Raw genomic sequence first — 26,900 nt, 5'->3', positions numbered from 1 at the left:
TGACCACTACCTGCTGTCATCAACTAGCACAGTACTGTACAATGAATATTAAATATATATTTAAAAAGCATTTAATGCAGATTTAAACAAAAAAGCCATTGAAAAAGTTTTGAAGTACACAGTGTAAATTCAGGTAAACATTTAAAATTTATTAAACTTTTTGATCATATTAATAGAACAATTATATACAAACCCATTGTATTTGTTTTGCAGGAGGGCAGGGAGGGAACAAAGTCAATTGAATGGTTAAATGACCTATCGGTTCCGCATTTCAAGATTTGCAAATAGTGTCACAACTGATAAGAGTATATGATTTTTATTTTTAGATCCACCAAATTGGTGTTAGATTCTGAGGAAGAGTGGCACTCCATGGTCATTGACAGGATAGGAAGAGACATATTCCTCTTGCATACTCATACTTGACTTTAATCATCATAGTAAACCTTCATTTAATTTAGAGCGTGAACAAGTCACCCTATCTTTTATTCAGGAAGCTCTAAGGGCCTGAATTTCAAGGGGGTTTTACAGGCACATTCAGCAGTTTACAGAAAGTGGAAGATACTTAGATCTGTTGAAATTGTGCCCTTTACTATTTCTGTTTAGGTTTACTCCCAGAGATGTTTACAGTGAAATACTGGGAGTTACTCATACATTTTCTAAGAAAAAAAAGATCACTAAAGTGATGTATTTTTCTTTGCCCCCATTCCTAGTGGAAACTTAGCATTCTGTATTTCCACATCAGCCTTAAGACAACCAGGTCTCCTGGCATCACAGGCCCAGATTAAGAGTTAAAATCTATCTAAATGCGCTCCTGTTTGGCATAATTAATTTTAAAAAATAAAAGATTGAACTGCAGTGGGAATATGCTTGCATCTGCTTATGCCTAGTTGTAGTATTTTTAAAAAAATCTTCAAAACTAAGGGTAAAAAATGTAATGCACATTAATGTATGCACATTACCATTAATTGTAAAGTGTATTTACTATTAACCAGAACAATGATTGTTGAAGGTTCTGATGTACATGGCCCAGTGTGTTTCTTTAAGGCTACATGTAAGTAAAGGGGATGTTTTTCACACCTCCTCTTTTGTGCATACCATGAGATACCTTTTTTTTAAAACATAGAAAAACAATACAAACTAGGGTAGAGACAACTGGATATGAATTTCAATTTAGAGTTTGAAGCAGTAGGACACCACATGAAACTGCTTGTCTGAATCAGTATTTTTGGGGACAAACTATTTTCAAATCTTTCCATCAGGTATCTTGCACAATCTCAATACATGCAATAAAAAAGACTGAATACATACTTTCAGATTTAAAAACACTTTTTATAGTTTGTTATTTTTATTAAGTGGTTTACACCAGGAGGTGTGGTTATAGATACAGTTGGTGAGTAAATATACATGAAAAACCTGTCTATACCCCCAACTCTAGACTTACCTATATGCTCAAAGGTAGAAACACCTAAAGCTTAGATGAAGGCCAGAGAAAGAATGTTACAGGCATAAAGCACAAATATATGTTTTGAAAGGCCCAAATATTACAGCAGCTAAGAGCATGTGAGATAGAAATTACATTTTTATGACAATTTGTTTCTTGGGTGTTAGATTTTTGGTCTATCAACTGGAAAGGAAGGCTCAGACTTAAATAAATACATTTGTTTTGAATATTGACTTTTATTAAGTATTGTCCATCAATTCTGCTTCCAGTGGGCTTTCCTCGTTTACAAAAAAATCAATTCCATGTTCCCCCCTCACTGAAGGCAGAAATACACCACGCACTCAAGTCCAGGCCAGCTTCTCTCCTTTGCCTATAAAGGGAAATAAGTGCATCAATGTTCTTTACTGGAAGGACAACAAGGCCATCTCTGACAGATAAACAACTGAGCTTAACTATTCAAGACGACAATTTTGTCCTCAAATAAGCCGTCTTTAATTAATTTTGTCCTGGAATATATACAAGTTATTGGTTGCAGCTACAGCAATGATGTTCTCTGCAGGGTGCCACGCTGTATGAAGTATCTTCTTGTTGAAGTCCAGACTGTCAACACTTATTTCATCTTTCTTTCTCTTGCCACCTGTACACACTTTCCGGGGTTTTAAGATGGCTCGAGGTTTGCTACTTTCTCTTGATGCCTCTAATGTAATGTCTCGCCGTGTGTTTCGATCAAACATCCTAAAGAAGTTGTTGTACGAGCCAGTCATAATGGCACTGCATGAAAGAAAGAACAATGTTTTAGTCATTCATTACATCTGTATGAAAGTAATTATGTTATGAATGTCTGCATAAATAATCACCCAATTTTCCTCTCCTTGCCATTCATTAAGTCAGATAACAGAGCGAGAGGACTGACACTTCTTTTATCCTATTTTAAAATAAGAACTTCTTTATTTTAAAATATACTTACATAATTAACAAAACTATCTTTAAACTTAAAAAAAACTGTTAAAACAATTAGAAAAGAGACAACTCCAAACAAACAATACGAGCTAAGAAAAACAAACAAATCTAACTTATATTTCATACTACTCAATAGTCGCTGGTTTACTAATGAATACACTACTGTAATATGATCAGTACAAAATATTTCTGAAAAATATCACAAAATCCAGGAGTGACAATGAAAATGTCTGACTATTGTAATGGACTGGATTTTTTTGTGAACGGCCTAATTATTCAGCTAAGCATTATTCAACCTGTTTTAGAAGTTGTATCCTGCCTGAAGGGTCAGATTTGTAGTTTTGTGTTGCTCACTGATCATTTTTGTCACTAAATGTTCAGTCGACTTCTGTGGTTTCAAGTATACACTATCAATATAGCTAATTATGCCAATTACAACTCCTTAAAGCACTTTATGGGTTCAGACCTCAGGATTGGGAAGATTGCCTTTTCCAACATTTCCTTAACTGTGCCTTGAGATAATGAGTTGAGGTTCCCCGTCCCTCAAAATGCAATTTTGGCTAGTGGCACCTTTCCCCCCGTGGCCATAGCTGTAGAATGCCAATTCCAGAGAGATCTAATGTAAACTAGAGTCTAATTAAATGTCTTATACAATTCCTGGTGAAGACCATTTTTTATTCTCCCAGGCCTTATAAGCTTTTTCATTACACAGCAGTTCAGCACTACTGTAGCTGTCTGATAAGTTTTTTTCTTTGCGGTTTGTCATACTGCTGGAATCTTCAATCCTGCTCTTGTTTTTAAAGGATGTTCAATTTTATAGCTGTGTTTTCTTAGGTTTAAATTGAATTTTATGCAATTATGCTTTTACCTGGATGCTGTCAATGCTTAATATATCACTGCCATATTTCATGCTGCCCTCAATTTATAAGTCATTTTCTATGACAGCACTTTTGATAATGTAAGCAGAAGAGCCAGGACTCAAAATTACAGCCATCCATTCTCCGTTCTGAGAGGCTGGAATATGTTTTAAAAACTAAAATAATGTATAGAATCTTTTGAAGGCTTAACACTATTTCTTTATAAAACAGAACTGGGAAATTGTGCCACCGTTACTTAGTGGTTTGCTGTTGCATTTCTGTGGTACGGGTTTTAGCTTTTTCAGGAGTTAGTTTAAAGAAAGGGGGTGGGGTGACTAAATGCATCTAGAATGGTTTAAAATGGGACGCATTAAAAATGATTAAATATGTGGTCTGCTGCATACATTGCTTTCAAACATAAATTTCTAAAAAACTGTTTATGGCTTATCTGTGACAATACTGTACATTCTGAATGCCAGAAGTTCTCTAGGTTAACAGGGAGAGGTTATTTCTGGCGCAATACATTTTAAACAGTAGGTAGATGCAGAAGTGTTATACGCTGTGACTGTCATTTGCCATGTGTATGTTCAATATTTAAAGCTGTCATCTCTAAAATTCCATTCCATTAATGTACATGATGTATTTGGTCAGCTACCCTGACCTGGCATTTATTTGTTGTCAGGAACAGACCTCAGCATCTGACTATAATTCTGCTTAGGGCAACATATTTGCTTGAATTGCAGCTATATTAGGCCCTTTAGGTCCATTATTAAGATGCCTCACAGTAAAACGTTACACAGATTTTTGACAGGGCAATTTGATTTACTGAAGTTTCACTCAAATCACTTCACTAGAGTGGATCGCTGAACAGGATCACTGAACCAATTCAACGTGTAGAACTGAACTGAGACTCTTTGAAAAGGACCATGATTCAACGGAATCCCTCAATGCTTCTGGCTTTGGCAGAATCTGAAACACTGTTGTAACTTTGTTCTCATACTGTACATAGGCAAAACCAAGGGGGAGTTCAGTGGTGCGATAGGTTCTTTCACACTAAAAATCTGGCCAATGAGTTTTATGTCCTCTGAAAACCCTGCCTATCGGAATTCTTGGGGTAGGAAAGTATCCTGCTTTTTGGTTCTGCTGTTGTTTGTGTCTTCCTTTGCTGCTAGAACCTGAACAGGTGGAGGAAAGAGAAAGTATTTTTAATGCCTCTTGTTTATCTTAATGATTCTCTGCGTTCACCCAAATCCTATTTATTTAATTTTTCTGACATTAACAATAGAGTATTTACTGTATCAGCATTTTCAGTCTCTCCTTTCATTTTTCCTATTCCTCCCAGAGGGAAAAAAATCCTGTTTTCTGTCTATTTGTTGTAAGCCTTGCATGACTGGATCTGAAATAGTTTCTACTGTATATGCAGCAGTTTAAAAGCTAACATAGCATCTCTTTATATGACAGTGTATCAAATATACAATTGTGAAAATAAACACATAACTTTAACATGTTGCAGAAGCACCAAGCAGCAAATAGTTTCTGCTTTAATAAACATAAATATGAATAACAACATGAAGTGGGGCGCTGGATGCAGTGCAGGTATCAAGCATGGAAGATAAGATATAGGTGGATTTTTGACACCACTGAAGTAAAGACACTCCGTCTGGTCTCCAAATGTGCAGGAAATATTATTGTGGCATGGGGGAAGCATTTCCTCTACTATCTATAAGCAGAAGAGAAACCTAGAGGTAGAGGCATGATAGTTTACCCTGTGCCAGCAGCAGCGAATGTAGCTATTCCTCGGCACAGAGAAAGGAAGAGATACTTTCTACGAGACAACAGAACAGTAAGAGGAGGATCTCATCCAATAACCTCTGAACTCTTTCTTCATCATGATCAGCAGCATCACCCTTTCTATTCAGTGTACAACGTGAAGCAGGAATGATAGTGCAGACGGTGTGGTCTCTGCATGTGATACTGCCCCCTCCTGCCCTGGTACATTCAGAACAGGTCGATACAGGCAGACCAAAGACGCTCCCCTCCCTCACTAGCTCCATCTCTCTTGTTTCTGGTGAGATTCAGCCAGAGGAGTTGGAAATGCAAATCATGTTGGTCCTCAACCCTTTTCTTGACGCTAGTGAGCCCAGAAATTCTGGCACTACATTCCAAAGCTGAACAGGTCCCTTCTGAAGTCTCTCCAGTGGCAGAAGGAGAGCTTCTACATGCCCACTGTTCCACAGATGTGGAAGCCACTACTTTGTTGGTTCCAGGACTGGAGAAGCCACTGGAGTGCATAGCCAACTGAGTTTATCAGGAGGTAGCTATAGTCACATTTTACAGAGAGGTTGTATGCATTTGTCTAGCATGTACAATCCTTCATGTGAGTTAAGCAACCCTTCCTTGCAGCAGCAAAAGAGTGAACTGGTCAGGGCTGTCTGCTCGGTTCAAGATTAATGGTAGGTGGAAGAGGAAGAGGCAAGCAGAAGTGGCTCTAATTTTGCCCATAAGCAATTCTTCCAGCAACTCTTCAGCCAGCATTATGACTGGCAGAAGCAATAAGGGGTAGATAGGCTGCCTTTTAGCAGCAACTGACGAATTCTTGCTACTGCAGGCAGTGAGAATGGCTTCTGAGTTTGGGGTTCAACTTTGGGCAACATTTCTTCTAATTCTATTTGCTTAGGGTAGATTTCAGTCTCAACACTGAATGAATGGGTGCAAGCCTAGTAACAGGCCTAGTTCTTAATGTTAACTGCTGTTAAGAGTAGATAGCAAGGCCATGAATGGACCTCGGTCACAAATATTTACTGCTTTTAAGAAGAAAGGCTGGAAATGGAGAAGCAGGGCTAACACTGGTTTGGGGCAGGCTTTAAATACAGTTATAACTCTCCACTTATTTAATAAGCCTTGGCCACAAATATTCATTGCTTTTAAAGATGAATTGCAAACAATGGGGTTCAAAGTAGGCTTTTTTTCTGGATAATCTAGAGAAAACTATACTGTCTTTAACTCATTCCTATTTTTGATTTAGAAGAGATGCAGTGGGGATAGTTCAAAAATTTATTGTTCTGAATCCCCTAAAGTTGTTTGGTGGACATTCTGCAAACTTAATAACTGCTAGAATAGGGGTTGGCAATCTACAACCCATGGACTGGATGTGGTTCACCATACAAAATTATCTGCTAACAGTCCCCAAAAGAAATAAACGGAGCAAGAAAGGGAGAGGGTCCTTGCCGCCTCCTCAGGAAGCCATTTTGGCAATGGCTTCACTAACTCCCACAGGATAAATGGAGGAACAAGTCCCCTGGGAACAGTGGCAGCAGTGGCATGGACTCTGTTCCCTATGCGTAGGAAGTTTGCTGACCCCTTCTTTAGAGTGTCTATCATCCTTCAATGTTCCTCTCATGAAAAAAAAAAAAGTTCAGACATTTTTATGCCTCTAAATTCAAAGTGCAAATTCAAATCCAATTAAACCATTTGCAAATCTCAAAGTGGATCAGGGTTGATGCATACACCCCTAGAGACACCATTATGTATCTAATATATATGCTATCACGTCATCATTGGAGTCAGAGCAGGGTTTCCAAATGAGTGTATTTTCAAGGAACTAGCAAATTCTGGATAATCTCACCATTACACCGCAAGTATGTTAAAGTATCTTGGATCAAACTTTTTCCTTTTTTCCTGTGGCTGGATTAAACAACGTAACTATTTTTAGTATTCAGGAAAACTTTGAAGTATATAAACCAGCCTTACCTATCAGAACCATTCCAGCAGCATTCAAACTTGTCAAAGATGCAGTCGTTCTCATACAGCGAACAGAGTTTGCTTCGAAGATATTCATGAACCTTAAAATATACAAGTGTAGAACAATGTGAGAAGGTTTTCCATTCTGGAGTGTCTATTTTTCTTTTTCAAAGCATGAACACTATACCTGATAGGTCTCTACTGGCCTGTTTTCCATATTGAGATCCCATACTTTAACTGAAAGATAGTCTCGGGTCATCATGTATCGACCACTGTGACTGAATTTTACATCTGATATTGAAGATATTATTTCTGAAAAGAATGATCTGCTGCTGGGATCTTCAGGCTCTTCAAAGACTGAAAATTATAAAGATAGGAATGACAACTGTTAAAAATCATGCAGATTAACATTGTAACTTTTTCAATAAAGTGACTGAAATGTAACTTAAAAATTAAAGCACTATCCATTCCCTGCCTGTTAGAACTGATACCAAAGTGACTTTGGATACAAACATACACATGTATGTTGCTCTACATCAGTGCTTCTTAAAGTGTGGTCCTAGGACCCCTAGGGGTCCCTCAAGACCTTCTCAGGGTTCCGAGAAATCAAAATTACTTCCCAACCTAAATTGAAAAATAATACAATATTTAAAATCCCATCAAGTAATTGTGAAAAGCAGAAGTGGCAGCAAATGCATCAATTTTAATTTTTAATACAGTAAATATTGATAAATACAACCCATACAAACAAAAACTCTTTTGGGGTCCACCATAATTTTTAAAAGTGGGAAAGGTTCCTGAGCGATAAAAACTTTAAGAAACCTGCTCTACATGATGCTCTGTACCATGCCAAGTTGACCCGCATAATTTCTGAGTAGGATGGCACCTTTCTATCAAATCATCCATTTATATTTTCTAAGAATATGGGGACTAGAAAGTACCCCAAAGGTAAAAGATCTGGCACTTTGCAACATTCCAGTTTCTCATTTATTGATTTTATTAATCTAAAACAAACAAACAAATAAACCAAATTAGATGGGGCACTATGGGAGCTTCACAGGTACCATGAACACCTATTTGTGCTCAAAAAACAGTAAACAGACTGAAGTTTTAATTTTCTCCGTGTTAGTTCCAATGCAGCGTAACTACTGAATTCTACTAGCAATTCCTTAGTCATACAGAGATAGTGTTACCATTGCTAATCTCCAATTTATAAATATATTTATATTTAATTATTCAACAAGCAATATTCTTCCCAATCAATGGCTTCAGGCACTTGAACAATGCACGAACAATTAACAATATCCAATTCACCAATTAAAGTACAAAACAATGATATTATTTTATGTTTTTAATTGCTGTTCGCCACCCAGAATCACAAGGTTGAGATGGGTGGCCATATTACTAGAAATAAATAAAAATAAACAAACATAAGGACGAATCTAAATGGTCTGGATAAAATCACAGGGTTTAAGTCCCCTTCTAAACTGTACCCAGAAAAGGGCCATTTTAACTTCAAAATGTTATTCCGCATCATAGTAATTCCCCGTGATTGGGAAAAAAAACCCAGAACAGTTCTTGATATTAAACATATCCAAGGTGGGACCTGCAAGAATTCCTCTGCTAACAACCTAACAACTCAGGGTGGAGTTTATGGAAATAAAATGTCCAGCAATCAGTGTACAAGTACTTGTACAATATAAGCATCTTGGACCTGAAAATCAATTAGTACAATCAGAAAAACTGCATAATCCTAAGAATTCCTCTTTTTAGTTCATATGATTTATTCTAAACAGTCAGAAAATAAATTACATTTAAAATGTGAAACTGCAAAATAAGTCCCCAAACTTTAAAATAATAGAATGCTATTAAAAATTATCAATGGATAATCACGGAATATTTTATTTATGGAAACCTATACTGAATCACATGTTGAGACCATGTTTGGAACTATAATTTTTTATTTGCATTTAATTATGAAAGCAGCCATTACAGGCTTTCATAAGCAGAATTAGCTAATAAGAAGAAAATAGTTTAAAACGCTTCAAGATACTACCTGGCAAACCAATCCAATAAGGTGGGGAAAGAGAATCTTTCCCGGAGGGTCCTCCACTTCCTGAGTTCTGCTGTGCTCATGCCAGCTAGGGCAGAAGAGAGGGTTGCAGCTTTTACCTTTGTAAAAATATATCTTGCCAATTGGTCTTTTAAAAAACCCTCTTCCCACTACATTCCCCGAGGGAAAGCAAATAATTACACCAGCTCCAGGGCTGATATAGTTTCCCATTCACTCCAGAAGTATGCCTGGAAAATATAGGGAATTTGGATCAATTGGATCCAAAGCCTTCCCCAGTCCATACCATTCATGACAGTACAATTTTCCATTGAAGGTTAGTGCAAAATCTCCCTTCACCCATCCATAAAACCATAGAATTGCCATCTAAATCATCCCAAAAAGATAGGTAACTTTCTCTAATCTTCATGCTATTCATGTGTCAAAAAATTTAGACATAAACCCTTCATAATCATAACACCTTTGTTATTTAATTTGCATTTTACTGCTGGCCACCTTGAGTACTGTTTTTTTGGGGTGTGTGAGATGAATGCAAATTAAATTAATATGAATTTATTAGTACAATTACAAGCCTCTCAGGGACCTATTCTCATGTTAAAATACCACCAGATTAGGAGTGTCAATACTTACTATGCATAAGCATTAAGATAAAAAACAAACAAACAAACGAAACAAAAAAAACCCCAACCCCAAAACTAATGGCCACCACAATATTTTTTCTCTTACTATCTAACCTACGAATTGCAACTGATTACTAGTATGTCTCAAACTTATTAACAATTGCAGCCTTAACAATGAATTTTTTTAAAAAAATGTATTAGGCAGAGTTTCCAACTGAATAATTTTTTAAAAATGTTAGCACACTCAAAATAAGACTTTGACCTTGAGACATCCCTTCAGAATGTGTGTTTATTTTGAGCTTAGAAATTTTTTCACACTACAAATCCAGCACATTAAAAACAAAATTATAATAAAATAAAAATTATAATAAAAAGATTTTGTTCTATCAACTCAATTAGCTATAAATAATCACAATGAAAAGAGATTATGTTCTATCAACCCAATTAATGTAGCAAAAATATACTGAACCCTTTTAAAATAGCTATTTTTTAAAACAGCTAAGATAGGATTGCCATGCATCAAGCATCTGTATTATATAAATGGGCAAACTAAATTATGTTAATCATGTCTCAAACCTTAGCATTGCTGAAGAATTACCTAAAACATGTTGAGTTTCTATTCTATAAAATGCAATTCTTTCATCTTAAGAACATTGAAAAGTTCTTTACCAGTAATTATTTAGTATTTATTCAAAAAAAAATGAAAATACCCATTCATTTCAGATTGTGCTTTAGAAAACCTAACTACTTACATTTTGAATGTCTATCACAAAGGGCTGAAGAACGCATATCACAGAGTCGAATAGTTCCTTTGCTACTGCTGTAGACAAACACATTACAATGATGAGGATGAAACTCTGCTGCAGTTATCACCTCTGTTAATTCTTCCATATTAGCAGGCTTTATGTCTACAATATCTGAAAATTGCTTGTAAAGGTTAATATTGATTTGGTTATCCCAAAATCCAACTTTCCAGAAGAGAAACATTATGAAATCTTTAATAAAATTCTGTTGCACCATTCAGAATTTATATTTCTGGCATTTAATTTAGTTTCTAAAATAGTTACTCAAATTGCAGAACAGCTTCATAAAAAGTTTATCATTTATTGACATTGTAATTTTAACTGTTTAGCATTTCAGATATGTAGGATTCAATGACATGATAACAAAGGTATGCTATTTTGTAATTTCACCTTCCCTATGCAATTAAGTTAAATGAAATTTATATGAAGCTTGTTGAAACAAGTCAACAGACACTTTAGATTTAAGGGGTCTGAAGAATTCATACTGGTCTTTAAGTGTAGTCAATCCACTAAATACTTGGTAACACATTTAAAGAGTCACGATTATGTGCTGTCAAGTCAGTGTCGACTCTTAGCAACCACACAGATTTTCTCCACAATGATGTCTCTCTAACCTGGTCCATGAGGTCTTCCAATGGTACACTCATTGCCACTGTAACTGAGTTCGTCCATCTTGTTGCTGGCCTTCCTCTTCTTTTTCCTTCCAACTTTCCCAGTATTACAGCCTTCTCCAGGGAACTAGGTCTTTGCATAATGTGTCTGAAGTATGATTGTTTGATTCTGGTCATTTGTGCCTCAAAGTGAGAACTATGGATTTGTTTGATGATCCATTTGTTTGTTTTCTTGGCTGTCCATGGCATTCTCAGGAGTCTTCTCCAAAACCAGACTTCTGATGAGGATTCATGGTGAACTAGATTTCTCCAAAGGAGCGGAGACAGCATTGCAGTAAGATCAGCAGCCAGATGGTGAGAGATTGAGAGACTGCCCACAAGTACTCTGGGCAACTGCTTCTCCTGAGTAGATCGCAGGAACTGAGGTTTTTGTGGTTGGCTTGTGAGTCAAGGGATTCCAATTAAGCTCATGGCCGTAATATAGCCTTTATGGACATAGGATTCGCCAAGCCTCACTTCATAATCACTTTTGGAAATTGCTTTTTAACTATTAGGAACCTTCATAATGGCAATTTTTGTTAGTGCAGCAAGTGAATTTCCTTCAATCCTTTGCAAAGGAGTTTTAAACACAAATTTAAGGATTTAAAAAAATATTTTTTGGAATAAACAGCAGAAGGGTGATTAGAATGATTTTGAAATGTTACAAATGGATTAAGGGTCTAGATGGATTTGAAATAAAATTTTGAAATTATAAGAATCCTTCCCGTGGGAATATGGTCTTGTTTTGAATTCTTTACAAAAAATGATAGGATGGGACATTTTTGACTTTCAGAGTAGTGTCATCAACATAGCAGGCTATTCATGTTTCTTCCTCCAATTTTAAAACCACTTATCTTCTTTTAATCCAGTTTCCCTTTATATTCAGCATATCAGTTGAAAAAACAAGGGGAAAGTATACAGCTTTGTCTCACTCCTTTGTCTACCTGGAGTCAGTCTGTTTCACCATGTTCTGTTCATACTGCAGCTTCCTGAGTTGTATATAAGTTTTGCATGAGGACCATAAGATGTCCTGGTATTCCAATTTTTCTAAGCACGTTCCACAGCTTGACATGATTGACACAACTGAAGGCCCTTCTGTAATCAATGAGGCACATACTAACTTCTTTTTGGTATTCTTTGGCTTTCTCAATTATCCAGTGTGGATCAGCAATAAACAGTTGCAATACACCGATGAAGTCAATCATTGTCTGTTTTCTTGGCAGTGTCATGAAAAGGCTTTGCCACTGCCTTCTTCTAGGATGTACTTCTCTTTTCCAGTCCAGTCTAGAGACTGGGATTCTCTGGTGGTCTAATTTTAAATACTAACCAGGTCCAATTGTGCTTAGATTCTATGACCAGACAAGATCAGTCAAGTGCTGCCATTTGCTAAGACTTAACAGGGCACTAAACAGTAACTATTCCACTCTATTATATTTACACAGTTTTTTCCCCCCTTACTTAAAAAGGATACTAAAACTTCTATCTGTGATTTCTAAATGCCACAGGTTGATTCTTAGGTCATCTGCAGAAAGGTACGTTTCATGATCACTATTTACTGAAATAGAGTTTATGTGATAAGTGTGTGCATTTGCAAATATCCTTCGGGGACTTGCTTCCACCATGAGATCCATGGGTTTCAATATTGGCACCTAAAATTGAGAAAAAGATATCAATTTGCTTTTAAAAACTAACTGCAAATTATTTTGTAGCATTTTAAAGCATTTTTTTTCAGAAATCATTTGAAGTTTTAATTACAACGTGGCTTGCTCAAACAGTATAATCTATGTCCCCATGGAAATAAATTCAATGGAATTACTTCCAGGGAACTTAATATAGAATTTGAACCTGGGTTATGACTGCAAAAGTGATGCTGCCCAAACTACTACTGCCTTATCCATATTGTAATTATTATTTTTGCAAATACTTACCATGCTGACTAGTATAGCACTGTGTTGTCAGGCAAAGCATGGGATTTTAAAAATCATAGCACAAAGTAGCAAATAACTGTGAATGTTTTATCTGCTGCAGAAAATTTCAAGAGCTCACATTTGGCAACAATAACATATGTTTCAGCCTGTATACATTTGCACATTTGAAAGGACTTTTTGTTCTGAACATTCAAAAACATGTAAGTCTCGAGTTTCAAATGATGCTATTAGTCCCAAATGCTGTCATCCCATGGAAATCTCTGATTTAAATGCCTCGCTTCGCTTGTAAGCACATAATGACCTTAAACATTATTTAAATTAATAACAAAAAGTGTCAGAACTATCAATAACATCTATTAAGAAGCAAGCATGCTAACAATTTCTGCTAAAAAAGGTGAAACTTGCTTTTGTGCTTTCTAAACATTAGAAATCAAGAGATAACACAGGGCATAATTACATTAACATTCTTTGTAAAATTTCATCATTGGGGCTTTTCATGAGCCCAACACCTAGTATCCAACTTGGTATAATATTAGAAGCATCATCATCTCTAAAACAGATTGTTAGATATAATAAATTGAAGACAACCCTGGATTTAAGATGATCCACCTTACCACCTCCCCACTGCAAGTTAAAAAAGAAATCTGCCTGCCCCCTTTACATCACTGTCAGGGAATCCAAGACTGCCCTACTACTTTACAGGTAAATTATTTGAGGGGAAGGGAGGCAGGCAGTTGCTTACTGTTCAGATAAAGACAGTACAAGAAGATTGTCTATTGAGGAGAGAGAAAATATATTCTGCCAGTGAAAGGAACCATCCTTTAAAAGTATTGTGGTAGCTTACTTCTCTATGGTTCATGAATTACCTAACATAGTAAAAACCTTCCAAAAGAGTAACATTAACTGACATATACTCAAACTAAAGTGAAATCCAATTTTCATACAGCATGAAAATATTCTGCATCATTATTATTCAATATAGAAGATCAGTATTTCAAATACTAATTTTCTTTAAAGCCTTTTCATGGAAAGGGACAGTGAATTTCAAAGGTCTTATATTAAAGGAATATAGAAAAACATCAAGTCAGACCATCCAGATCAACACGGTCTACATCAGGCACTGGCAACCTGTTAGTGACCAGAGGACATAATATAGGGAGTTGAAGACAAATACGGCTACGATGCGAAGAGAGTTCACCTAGGACATACAGTGTAAGTGGAGCTAATTTTTTTTTCTCATGGATTGGGGGGAAGGGGGGGCAGTAAGAATTTTCTTTTTAAATTATGTTAAATATAATTTAGGATTTACACTTCAATTTTCATGTGTTTCCCACTTAAGGAGAGAACAAAACTGCTGCCAGTTTCCACTTGCAGTTGGAAAGGGGCTATAAAAAAGGATTTAAGGATCAAACGTAGCCCAGGAGCTTAAAATGCCTATGGCTGATCTTCTTGATAATACTTCTCCAAACAGCAGCTCTTCTTACACTTATATGTGCCGACACTAACTCTGTGACCCTCTGCATGCAAAAAAAGCTGCCAAGAGTTACTCTGGCAATTGAGGTGGCACCCAAAATGATAAATAAATAAAATATACTTTACCACTGAGTTACTACCCTTGCTCAGAAATGAATACTTTATATGGCTTAAGTGCAACATAGCAGGTTCAGACATTATTCAGCTTTTATTACTAATGATAATAAAATACCCGTAGTGCTGTGATTCTAAATGGATCCCGAAGTCGTCCATCTTCATCTTTCAAGTTATAACCTTCAGCTCTTTTATCCCTTTCACTGATTTTCCATAATTTAATAGTTTTATCTGAAAGGAGAAACATTTCAAGCTAATAATACAATACTAAAAAGATCTGAATATAGCACTCATTATTCACCTCTACTTACAAATAACAGTATATTTTGCAGAGTGGAGCAAGTATCTCTTGTCTCTTCCCCAAATTTAGGTGCTAAATGTTTCCTTTTCTGCATGTATACCCTGCATTCTTTGAGAGAACTTGGAGGGGCAGGGGCCCTTTAGCTTGCTAAGTGAGGTAGGAATTTGTTAGTAACATACATATAATTTCAATGTAGGAGGGGACAGAACAATTCCTGGACAGGGCTATCAATGGGCACGATCTCTGGAATCTCAAACAGTATAACTTAAATAACAGCTCCCAGGGCTATTATCCTTCTCTCCATTTTATGAGCTTCCACAATGTACTGTATCTGGTTCTTTCACTGGGATACAGAATTGGTTTTCCTTGTTCAAATTACTTTAAATATTGTGGACTAATTTGTAGATGTAAATATATTACATTGTTTCTCTAAGGTTAAAATGAGTTAAATGAACATTAGAAATCTAAATGAGCTTCTTACCTCAACAATTACATATGTACTTAGAAGTATTCCCACGCTAACAACTTTAAGATACTGCAAACAGGCTGATATTACAATTTTAATGGAAATATACATGGTATATACCTATGATTTTCTTTATCTAAACTACAACTATCATTTTAGAAATTACTGTAATAACTTATATACAAAGACATTTACACAAATACAAGGAAAAAATGGAAAAAACACATAAAATGGACAAATTCTGTGATGAACTAGATTTATATGAAATAAAAAATTCAGTTCTAAGACAGCAAATTAAAATCTTGACTACGTGAATACTGACTGGACTTCCACTGTTAATAAAAAGGTAGCTCATAAGTAGAGACTCTTCAATTCAGGATTTTAAATCAGGTAAAAAGTTGTTCCATATGAATAAAACAAAATTTTAGCTAGTTCAAAAGAGTCCATATTTTCAGCACATAATTTAACAACCCCTGCCTAACTTTTAAAACTCTCTTCCCAACATTATATTAACATTTTTATTAAACCAGAATAGTACAACTGTAGAATTAGTCCAAAACGTATGTCAATGTCCCCTTTATAATCTCCCAGCTGTGGGAAGGGGAGGGAAGTATCTGTACAGTAGTTTTGGAATGCTCCTTCTGGGATGCCTTCCCTTCCTTCCTTCTTTTTGATATTTGTTCTTCAATAGGTTGTTTTGAATATATCTCTTTCATTTTTTATTTTTTTTGTATTTTATATTTATGTTTAGTTTTTTAAATGTAAAAATTAATTTCTTTTTGTTCTTGATCCATGGGAACACTGGAGTGGGAGTGGGGGTGGGGCAGGGTTATATACAGTCGAATACCAATGTTGCTCTTAACGGTTTCATGGAATATTAAAGGCCGTGGGTATTATTGTAAAAGGAGGTAGATTTGTACCACACTGGATGATTTAAAATTCAAATTCTCCCATAGAAGGATCTTTTATCTAGAAGATGGATGTCAAACACTTTGTAGTTCCAAATCGGCTAACTGGCAATAATCCTGAACTGTTGTTTCACTTACCATGAAGTACCACTGTGGTCACTGATGATGGACCTGACAGAAATTCCACCTAGTTAGAAGGCAAAGCTTAAGCTTTCTTTCTAGCTTATGAAAAAGACCCTCCCTTTCGGTATTCAGTTCTGCCTGGCAAAAGACACAGTCCTTCCCCCTTTTTGGCTCCATCTTGTGGTAGAGGAGGAGGAATGCTATTAGCAAGGTAAGAAATCATCTGCAACTGAACCACAGAGGCCAGTGCTAGGTGTAACTGAGCAAGTGGTAGCACAGCTGTTAGAAGCTCCAGGCAAAGCCAGGCAGGCCCCTGGCCAAACTATCAGTGGAAATAAAAATGCTGAACCTGGCAACCACAGACACCAGAAAGACCTCAGGGATTCCAGAATATGCTGCAAATGACATGCAGCAGACACTATTACTAGAACATCCACCACCTCCAGTACCACCCCACTTAAATGATAAAGATCCTGCAACAGCACAAGGTGGAAGATTTTGATGCAGCAGAGAAGCAGAAAACAGCACTAGTTATGAGCATGAAATGGAAGGCTCCTGTAAAAGAGGACTGGAACCCACAAGCACCAGAGAAGCCATGTGAGCACTAGAGCAAGCTACAAGTGGAGTACATGACATACCCAACCTCATAGACTGGGCTGATCCAGCAACAGCAGTACGAGAAGCGTCAGCATTGGTCAAAGATGCTCACATGTGGCGAGCAGAGAAGCAAGTCATGGTCAAGGGACTGAGTGATCCCAATAGCATCAACTCTCTAGGAACTTCCCCCATGGTGAGGCCACAGGCGGCACAAATTTTAGCAACCCTCCAGCAGTCTACATGAACACTGGGCAGCACAGGGGTAATCCCCTGGTATCCCATGTCCTTGCACAGACTACTTTTTCTGTGTACCTAAACTTTACTGAAGGAAGGGGTATTAGATTATGTTTAAAAACTTAGCATTGTGGCTGTATTTCTAACATTACAGATCTCCTTGGGGTAAAAAGTCTTAGTTCACAAAATACATTACCGTATTGGACTTTAAATAATTAATGACAATTTGCGTAATAGTCTAAGCCTGTCCCACCCCCACCAAGTCTTAGACACAGTTGTTACAAACACAGATATGTTCATTATTTCAGATATTTAAAGACATGCTTGTTCATTTTTAGAGTACTGTTAAACTTTAAGGAGTTTTTCATTTTTAAGTGGTTTCACTTTTAAGTATTTTTCTTTATTAAGCATAAAAATTTCACCGAGTATGTTCATGTGCAGCACTAAGCCAGATTTTTTAAAACTATATTTAGCGGAATAAATCAGAGACCCATACATACATACATACATACATACATAAAGGTTTGTTTGGTCAGTTTCATCCTTTCTCCGGCAGTACTCAAATAATGTCCAAAACATACTAGCAGCTACGACGAATGGTTCAGTTTGTGTTATTCGCAGGAGTAAGTCTTCTATTCATTCTGTGGTGCTTTGTTTATGGGGGCAGAGGCTTTTAAAAATACTCCTGTGATCTTTTTTAAATGTGGGACATATGTTTCTAGGTTTCTTTAATGGGCTGTGGGTTTTTATACAATATGACTTTGTTCTGTGCAACGTATTAATGGGTTTCCTCCTTGGGTAAACTTGAGAAAATTTTTCTACAGGGTATGTATTATGTTACTAATTTCTCTTCTGTAAAATGGACCTTTCTGTTGTGCTTTTTACTGGCAAATATCTGATTTGGAATTTCAAATTTAGATCTCCACTTCCGCTTGTGACTAGGGATGCTATTTGGTATGGAAAGGAAATTGCCGCAGGGAAGAATGGGCTTCGGAGGGAAAAAAGCAGGCAAAAAACATAGGTTAGCTTGAAAGAAGTTTTTTTAGCTGCTCTTTCCTTCCAATTCCATGACTTGGGAAAAGTACAAAACCAACGGAATGTAGATATTTTGGATTTATACCTAGCAATTTATACTAGCTCTGCTAAAAATAACCCAAGATTTGTAAACCAGCTTCATATCATAGCTTCATGCTATAGTTTACACGAGGCCATGGCTTAAAATAAGAGGTAAAGGAAGCCATCAGAATAATTTGGGCACATGTGGAAATTCGACTGGGGGCAAGTTTACTTCATGAACCATTAAGGAAAATTACAGTCAGGAACTGCCAGCAAGGAATACGTTTACTTTCAGCATAACATTATTCTGAGTGTTTAAGGATGGTAGTGAGGTCTGGAATTCAAATCAATAAATCCATCAAACCTTAACTTGTTCTGTTTGAGGAGAACTATTTAGGCTTGCAGTCATTTATCTGGACACATGCTCTACTGAACTCCATGAGCAGATACAAATAGGATTCCTGTGTTAATTGCAATTACATTAGAAATTCAAAAATGTGGAAATACTAATGTGGAAGTCATTACATGAAATTAAAGTATCTACAACACTATTATGTAAATAAAATATATTTACCATTTGTAGATAATAAGAAGTGAGCAGCATTCTGTTGTGGTAACCACCTAATTTTATTAATTTTTTCCTCAATTTCTAGACTTTTCAAGTAGTCAAACTCAGGTTCATGACTCTGAAAGGTACTGTAAACATTGTATTCTCCCCTTGAATGAGGACGGCTTTTATTCTGCAAGGAAACAAACGTGTAAACAAACAAACAAAAAATGATGTGCTTTCTAAAGCAAAGGAGTCAAAAATTATAATGAATCAGATGAAGTGAGGCATAACAAACTGATACTCTAATTTCCATGTTATTGTTATGAAAAAGTTACCTAATAAATTGGGAATGGGGAACTGAGAGTTTTTCTAGATTGAACTACAATATCACCACTGTCTGTGGTGAAAATACTGCCAAAAATGTTATTTCAGCAAACATCTGGATGACCACAGGCTTTATATCCTGTAATAAAGATACATCTTGAATTTTATTGCACAACTCTTTGACCTCCAGTGAGGTGCAAAGGAAGGATTCCTTGTGTGACACAGCAGCCAAGCAAGTACACGCTGAAAGTGCCACAATCATAGCCGTATCTTGTCTTGCGACATATGACATTACAGAAGGTCTGTGTGCATGCTTATTCTTTAGTATAATTTTAATCACTCTGTTGTGCTCTTGGTAAGGAAATATAAGCAAGATAGAGGTTCCCAGGCTTCGGTTTGCTAATAAACGCAAATTCTATGTATGCACTATCTGTTTAAAAAGAATAATCTGAAAAATAATTATGGATGAAAGATGTTCATAGAAAAAATGTTACTGGTTTGTCAACTTTTTCAAGTTCATTGATTTAAATTTTAAATAGAAAATAGATTTTAAATTCTTAAAGGTATGTGTATCAGCATGAATCAATGACATTTGATTATGATGTTGTGACATATTATACTATAAAACAGTTTGAAGCACTTTTCACTGACCTCTGGTTCCCTCTGAAATATAACCACTCTGCCACCTTTGTCTCCTGTTGCCAGAAGATCTCCAGAGTAATTAAATTCAACTGTTGAGATAATGTCAGCTGTAAAAATAAAATAGACAATTTTATAATCTGCAATTGAGGACAAACTAATACATAACAACCATTCTATTTTGATGTGAAAAAAAATCTACAATTTTTCTTAACAATTTTTTCGAACTCTGACCTTCCTGTTATTTCCAGTTCAAGTAATTATTACACATGAGGAACAGAATATCAAATTCTTTCATTCAGTACTTTGCTTTTTGAAAAGTCACAAACAGCATAAGCAGTAGAGATGCTAAAAACCATAGACCACCATGTGTAAAAGCAACTTATCTACTGTAACGACATGACAGACTGCAGTTAATTTGAGACAACAGCTCCTGAAGATGGTGCCCAGATGGATTTTGGGTTTGGCGTAGCCACCATTCCAGGGCTGGAGTGGAGAAATTATTGTTTTTCAGGAGACTCCGGGAGTTGTCAGGACACTGTCACACAAATAGCCAGTGTGATACCCAACCTGTAAGGCTGGGTCTAAGAGATCAGTTGGGATAGTTGCTTGGTGCCATCTTTGGGGAGGCGGTGGTGTTTCCTGGATTTATGGTCCCTGGGGACTTCAGCTTCCCATCAGCTTGCAGACTTGGAAGTAGCATGGGAGCTCACTGTAGGCACATTAGACATAGTCTTTGCTCAGGAGCGGTGTCCTCATGTTCTGGAGCTGAGGAATACTATCAGTTCCTTGTCATAAACAGACTACTTCTTGGTGACCCTAGAGTTTACCTCTGCACCCCCCTCTGCAGGAAGGCTGGATCTATTTGACAGCCCTGATGGACCCTATTGGGTATCAGAAAGAACAAAGGGTTGTATTTGAGGCTCTGATAAATGGTTTGACTGAAGCCTTGGTCTCCACCTGGAATGAGGCAGTGGTGGCAGCTTTAGATCAGACTGTACCTATGTGGACTCTGTGTGCAGAGCCTGATGTGTCCTCTGGAGGGCGTCCAGAGCAGAAGAGATGCCTAGATTCCACTGGAGGAAAATGAAAGTGAATCCAACTAGACATGGGTAAGAGCCTTTATTAGGACTTACCTCATGTCAATAAAAGCAACAAAACATACTTATTTCTCTGCTCTTACTGTGTCCTCTGGATGTTGGCTAATGGCCCTATTCAGGATGACCCAATTCCTCTTGGATCAGGAGGTGCCAGGGGAGCATCTGCAGGGTCTCTGTGACTATTCTTGATGTGGTAAATAAAATCACTTGGAGCTAGAGTCCAGACGGACAAGTCCATTTGAGACAACTGGTGATGTTATTTGGGTCTTGTTATTTGGGAGGAACTGGAGCCCCTTAGGTAGAATCTCTGAGCCTGGACTTGTCTTGTTGCATTTCTTATTCTCCCCCATTGCTTTGGTGGTGTTGTATCACAACTGAAGTCTTTATAATGTTTTAGGGACCTGATGTTCAGATTTAGTATCTCTTGCAGATAATGTGTTTATTAAATAAAACTTGATAAAAAAGAAGATGTATAGCTAGGCTATTTATAAAAATGGAAAAAACAACAACAAATAAAATACTATAGGGAACTCAGCAGGGAAGCTGCTGCTCCACTGCCATCTCAGTTCAGCCTCTGTTGGGAGTTGGAAAGTAGACAGGGTCCTTGGTGTTGTGGAAGTGTGTTTTAGGTCTGTGCCCTTCCTGGCTGGTTAAAGCTTCCAGAGTGGATAGATCCATGTGGTGGTTGCTGCTTCCTTGAGAGAGGGGATCTTCCACTACCTTTTTAAGAACCAGTGGTCTGTCCCCTTGCCAAGAAACCCTCACTGGATCTTACTGATCTGGGCAGTTTCATGCAGTTACCAACCTTCCTTTTTTAGGGAATACTGTTGAGAAGGTATTCGCTGCAGAGCTCCAGAATATCCTGGAAGAGTATCTAGACTTCTTTCAGTCAGATTTCAGACATGGTCATAGTACTGAGATTATATTGATGCGTGACCTTTGGCAAGCTCAGGATGGGGATTGTGCTCTCCTTGACTCTCAGCTGTCTCCTTGACCACAGTATCCTTCTGGACCAGCTTAAGGGGTCAGGAATGGGGAGCACTGTTTTGTGGTGGTTCTCCTCCTACCTCCATGGACAGTTGCAGTTGATGTGAGGGGTGGTCTAGCCCCAAACCCAGGATCTGTGGGGTACTTCAGGTCCCAACCCTGCTGGCTATTAGAAAGGCTGTCAAGACCTCGCTCTTCCCCTGATGTGTTAGAGATGTACTGTTGTATGTTGGGGGCCTGCTTGGATGGTGGTGTTATTTCTATCCGGATTCCCGTTCTATTATTATCTGTCAGTTTATGAACTGTGGTTTTGCATTATTTTTGTTAGGTTTTGTTGACTTTTCTGTAAGCCGCCGAGAATCACCTTTACTGAGTTGGGCCACTTTATTCAGGTCTTATTCTTATATGTCAGTGACAGCATATAATAAAGTAGCTTTTCATTAAAAATTCTCAAGAACTTTTAACCTGAAAAGCTGTTAACCTAAGATCACTCTGTAGATTTTGTAAAGGAGAAAGTACATACTGAAAATATATTTATGTCATTTTGGGTAAACTAAATCTACTTAATGCAATGGAAAAATGGATTTAAGGATTAACACTTTCACTAGAATTGTAATGTTGTTACAGCATTGACTGCTTAGAAAAAAATTCTCTAATGTTCATTGAGAAAGAATTGTAACAGAAAGGACCCTAATGACCTTAATGCTTTGACTGTATAAAGTGAACAAAATGAACAGGGGGGGAAAAACCCCACATAGACACATAGATGATAGCATCACAAAGATACTTAAATTATTTTTATAATTTAGGTAGAGAGTGCATACAATCAGATTAAGGGAACTAAAATAAATGATAATGTAACAGTGTAATCTTTTAGTGCTACGGTCTAAGGGGAAAAAATTAAAAGCATACAGATTTCTTCCTAGTTTGACTAGTGCTTTGTCCAAATCCTCTATAATCTTAATGTATAAAGATTTTTAAGGAAAAGAAAAAAAATCGTTCTCATTCTCTAATCAGTTCTGCTGTCCTAGCATTTGAATAATGTAACAACCAAATGGCTAATAATATTAGAACGGCCAATGTAATGGTGATCCTGCTTATCTAACAGAATATAATAACGAAAGAGGGTTAGAGGTAGGGGAAGGGATTGTACACAGAGATTAGATAAAGTTCAAGGATTTTATGGTTATGATTTTGCTTCCTGGTTGGCCTTGAATCTTTTTCCCATAGTCAATTTCCGGCTCTAAACCTCAACATAGCAACTCCTTCATCTATGCTTTATTACCTCATAGATAAGGCCAAAGCCTAGCACAGTTCATAATGCAAAATCTTCTACTTTACAGAAAATGCTATGCCTCTTTTTTCCAAAAAAAAAAAAAAAGCCAAGAAAAAAAGAAAAGCATTTTCCAATGACAATTCTTTGAAGACTTACTATCAAAAATACTGAAACTCTACAGAGACATCCTGGATTTGTGAAATAAATGCCTGACTGTTCAGGAAAGGAAAGCAATATTAACTGCAAGTATAGTAATTGTTTTCTGCCAAAGTTCTGAAACATAAATTCATGTTATATCTATAGCAAGGATCTAAACAGCTACTTCTTAGATACACTAGAAGGCTTGTATTGAATGAGTATGGAAATGTAAAGGGCTAGGAAAAAAGAGAACACCCTTCCCCTTCCTCCAAGGTTTCCATTTGTGATAGAATGTGAGGGTGACCTTGGAAGGTGGGGGGAGACATGCTGCCTAGGAAACAATCAGATAGAAGAGAAAGAAGTCTGCAACTGAGTAAGGGACGAAGAAGGAAACTTAGAAAGGACCCACCTTAATTATTCTGGCAGTAAATAGGGAGGGTGGGCTATTTGTACTTCAGACTTGCAAGATTGATGTCAGTCCTCCCAGGTAAACCAGACAGCAAACATGGCGAGATAAGCTAATTCTACTTTATTGTAAGGCTACATTAACAGAATCTTGCAAGTCTGAAGTACATATCTCCCACCCTCCCTATTTACCGCCAGAGTAATTAGGGTGGGCCCTTTCTAAGTTTCTTTCTTCATCCCTTACTCAGTTGCAGACTACTTTCTCTTTTGTCTGATTGTTTCCTAGGCAGCATCCTCCCCCTACCAAGGCCACCCTCACATTCCATCACACCATCTCTAAATACCACTAAGAACATCCTCATCCTTTCATTAACCAGGACAGAGTTCTCAGAATTTCCTCCAAAAATCTAGTACTGGCTCCCCTGAAATTTCCTAGTTGCAGGAAAGAGAGAGGTTTTTAGTAACTCTCCTCTTGATCTACTGCAGGTTACTGAAAGATTGATCAGTAACTCCAAATTATCTTTTACCTATCACATTACGTAATTAGTTTAGTATGGTCTGAGTAACTTGTTTTCAGAAGACAAAATTCTCTAGAAGAATTTTTCTATGCCATAACACTTCCAACCTTTATTACCTAATGTAATGGAAGTGAGTGTCTGTCTCCTCTTCAGGAACCCATCACTGGACCCAAAAATGTTCTGGGGAATGTTGTGGAGAACATACTTGGGCTGCAACTCCAGAAGGCCCTGTAGAAAGGATAATATTTGGACCCCTTTCAGTTGGCTTTCAGTTCTGAGTATACATTGTGTGCACAATTATTAGGCGAGTATTTTGACCATATCATCATTTTTATGCACATTTTCCACCTCTAAGCTGTATAAACCTGAATGCTTATTGGATATAAGCATATCAGGTGATGTGTATTTGTGTAATGAGGGAGGGTGTGGCCTAAGGAGATCAACACCCTATATCAACGTGTGCATAATTATTAGGCAGCTTCTTTTCCTCAGGCAAAATGGGCCAAAAAAGAGATTTAACTGACTCTGAAAAGTCAAAAATTGTAAAAAGTCTTTCAGAGGGGTGCAGCACTCTTGAAATTGCTAAGATATTGGGGCGTGACCACAGAACCATCAAACGTTTTGTTGCAAATAGTCAACAGGGTCGCAAGAAACGTGTTGAGAAAAAAAGATGCAAATTAACTGCCAAAGATTTGAGAAGAATCAAACGTGAAGCGACCAGGAACCCATCATCCTCCAGTGCTGTCATATTCCAGAATCGCAACCTACCTAGAGTGCCCAGAAGTACAAGGTGTTCAGTGCTCAGAGACATGGCCAAGGTAAGGAAGGCTGAAACTCGACCACCACTGAACAAGACACGTAAGTTGAAACAGCAAGACTGGGTCAAGAAATATCTGAAGACAGATTTTTCAAAGCTTTTATGGATTGATGAGATGAGAGTGACTCTTGACAGACCAGATGGATGGGCCCGTGGCTGGATCAGTAACGGGCACAGAGCTCCACTTCAACTCAGACGCCAGCAAGGTGGAGGTGGGGTACTGTTATGGGCTGGTATTATTACAGATGAACTAGTTGGACCTTTTTGGGTTGAAGATGGACTCAAAATCAACTCCCAAACCTACTGCCAGTTTTTAGAAGACACTTCCTTCAAGCAGTGGTACAGGAAAAAGTCTGCATCTTTCAAGAAGACCATGATGTTTATGCAGGACAATGCTCCATTGCATGCATTGAAGTACTCCACTGCGTGGCTAGCCAGTAAAGGCCTCAAAGATGAAAGACTAATGGCATGGCCCTCTTCCTCACCTGACCTTAAACCCTATTGAGAACTTGTGGGCCCTTCTCAAACGGGAGATGTACGGTGAAGGAAAACAGTACACCTCTCTGAACAGTGTCTGGGAGGCTGTGGTTGCTGCTGCACAAAAAGTTGATTGTCAACAGATCAAGAAACTGACAGCCTCCATGAATGGAAGGCTTATGACTGTCATTGCAAAGAAGGGTGGCTATATTGGTCACTGATTTTTTGTTTGAAATATCAGAGATGTTTATTTGTAAATTTTGAGTTGTTTGTCTATTATTATCACTTTAACAGATGAAAATAAATGAGTGACATGGGGGAATTTTCGTTTTTCATTTAGTTGCATAATAATTCTGCACACTAATAGTTGCCCAATAATTGTGCGCACATAGATATGCTCCTAAGAAAGCCAAAACCTCACTTTTACTTTCTTAAATATTCAGGTTTGAGGTCTATTAACATTGTGGATTGACCGAGAGCACTGTAGTTGTTCAATAATGAAATTCATCCTCAAAAATACAACTTGCCTAATAATTGTGCATGCAGTGTAGTGCTGAGACAGCACTGATCATGTTTCTCAGTGGCCTCTGACAGGATCAGGATGGCAGTGGAACAACTATCTTGACCCTTCATGATTTCTCAGTGGCTTCTGATTCCATCAATCATGGCATCCTTCTGGACCAATTTGGGGAATTGAGAGTGGGGCCACTGCTGCAGTGGTTCTTCTTCCTCTGGGGCCACTGCAAGTTGGTACTGGGGAGTGGAGAGTTCTAGTGTGAGGCCCCTGCTTCGTAGGGTTCCTCAGGGTTTGAAATTTTCCCACTCTTATTTAACGACAACATGAATCCACTGGGCAAGGGACAGGAATCATCAATATAATGATAGCACAGGCATAGGTATCATCAATATAATGATAATACCCAGTTACATATTTCTACCCATGGAGAACCCTAGCAATACTGAGTGGGCACAATTCGGGGACCGCTTGGTTCCAGAGACTTTTCAGCTTTAAGTTACAATTCTCCACACAGAACTGGTGCATAATTTGGGGGTTCTCCTAGACTCTTGCATCCTGTGGCTAGGAGAGCCTTTGCATAAGCCTTTCCATACTGCATGCCAGCTGTATCTGTCCCTAGATTGGGAGGCCCTGTTCCTAGACACTCATGCCTTAGTCACTTCTCATTTGGACTACATGAGCTGCCCCTGAAGACTACTTGGAAACTATAGCTGGTTCAGAATGTGGCAGTAGATGATTTATGGGTGCACCTTGGTATCTCCATGTAATGCCTCTACTCCACAAGCTGCACTGGTTGCCTGTTGGCTTCC

General features: G+C 37.6%; 1 protein-coding gene across 2 annotated transcripts in view; it reads right to left on the bottom strand.

Annotated features, from left to right (window-relative positions):
* Window positions 1-313: 313 nt before the first annotated feature.
* PPP2R2D (protein phosphatase 2 regulatory subunit Bdelta) overlaps window positions 314-26,900 on the bottom strand; it is a 40,470-nt gene continuing 13,883 nt past the window's right edge. For both annotated transcript variants that reach the window (XM_063307356.1, XM_063307357.1), the window contains exons 3-10: window positions 19,869-19,966; window positions 18,918-19,083; window positions 14,777-14,889; window positions 12,615-12,792; window positions 10,443-10,607; window positions 7,187-7,356; window positions 7,009-7,100; window positions 314-2,212 (exon numbers count right to left, since the gene is read on the bottom strand). In XM_063307356.1, the coding sequence (XP_063163426.1) occupies window positions 1,933-2,212; window positions 7,009-7,100; window positions 7,187-7,356; window positions 10,443-10,607; window positions 12,615-12,792; window positions 14,777-14,889; window positions 18,918-19,083; window positions 19,869-19,966 (1,262 nt within the window). In that variant the 3' untranslated portion in view covers window positions 314-1,932. The remainder of the gene's footprint in view (window positions 2,213-7,008; window positions 7,101-7,186; window positions 7,357-10,442; window positions 10,608-12,614; window positions 12,793-14,776; window positions 14,890-18,917; window positions 19,084-19,868; window positions 19,967-26,900) is intronic.

Source organism: Candoia aspera, chromosome 6 (assembly GCF_035149785.1).
Source record: "Candoia aspera isolate rCanAsp1 chromosome 6, rCanAsp1.hap2, whole genome shotgun sequence".
In the NCBI taxonomy this organism is placed as follows: domain Eukaryota; kingdom Metazoa; phylum Chordata; class Lepidosauria; order Squamata; family Boidae; genus Candoia; species Candoia aspera.
Note: the sequence above shows the minus strand (reverse complement) of the source record. Positions and strands in the feature narration are given on the sequence as shown.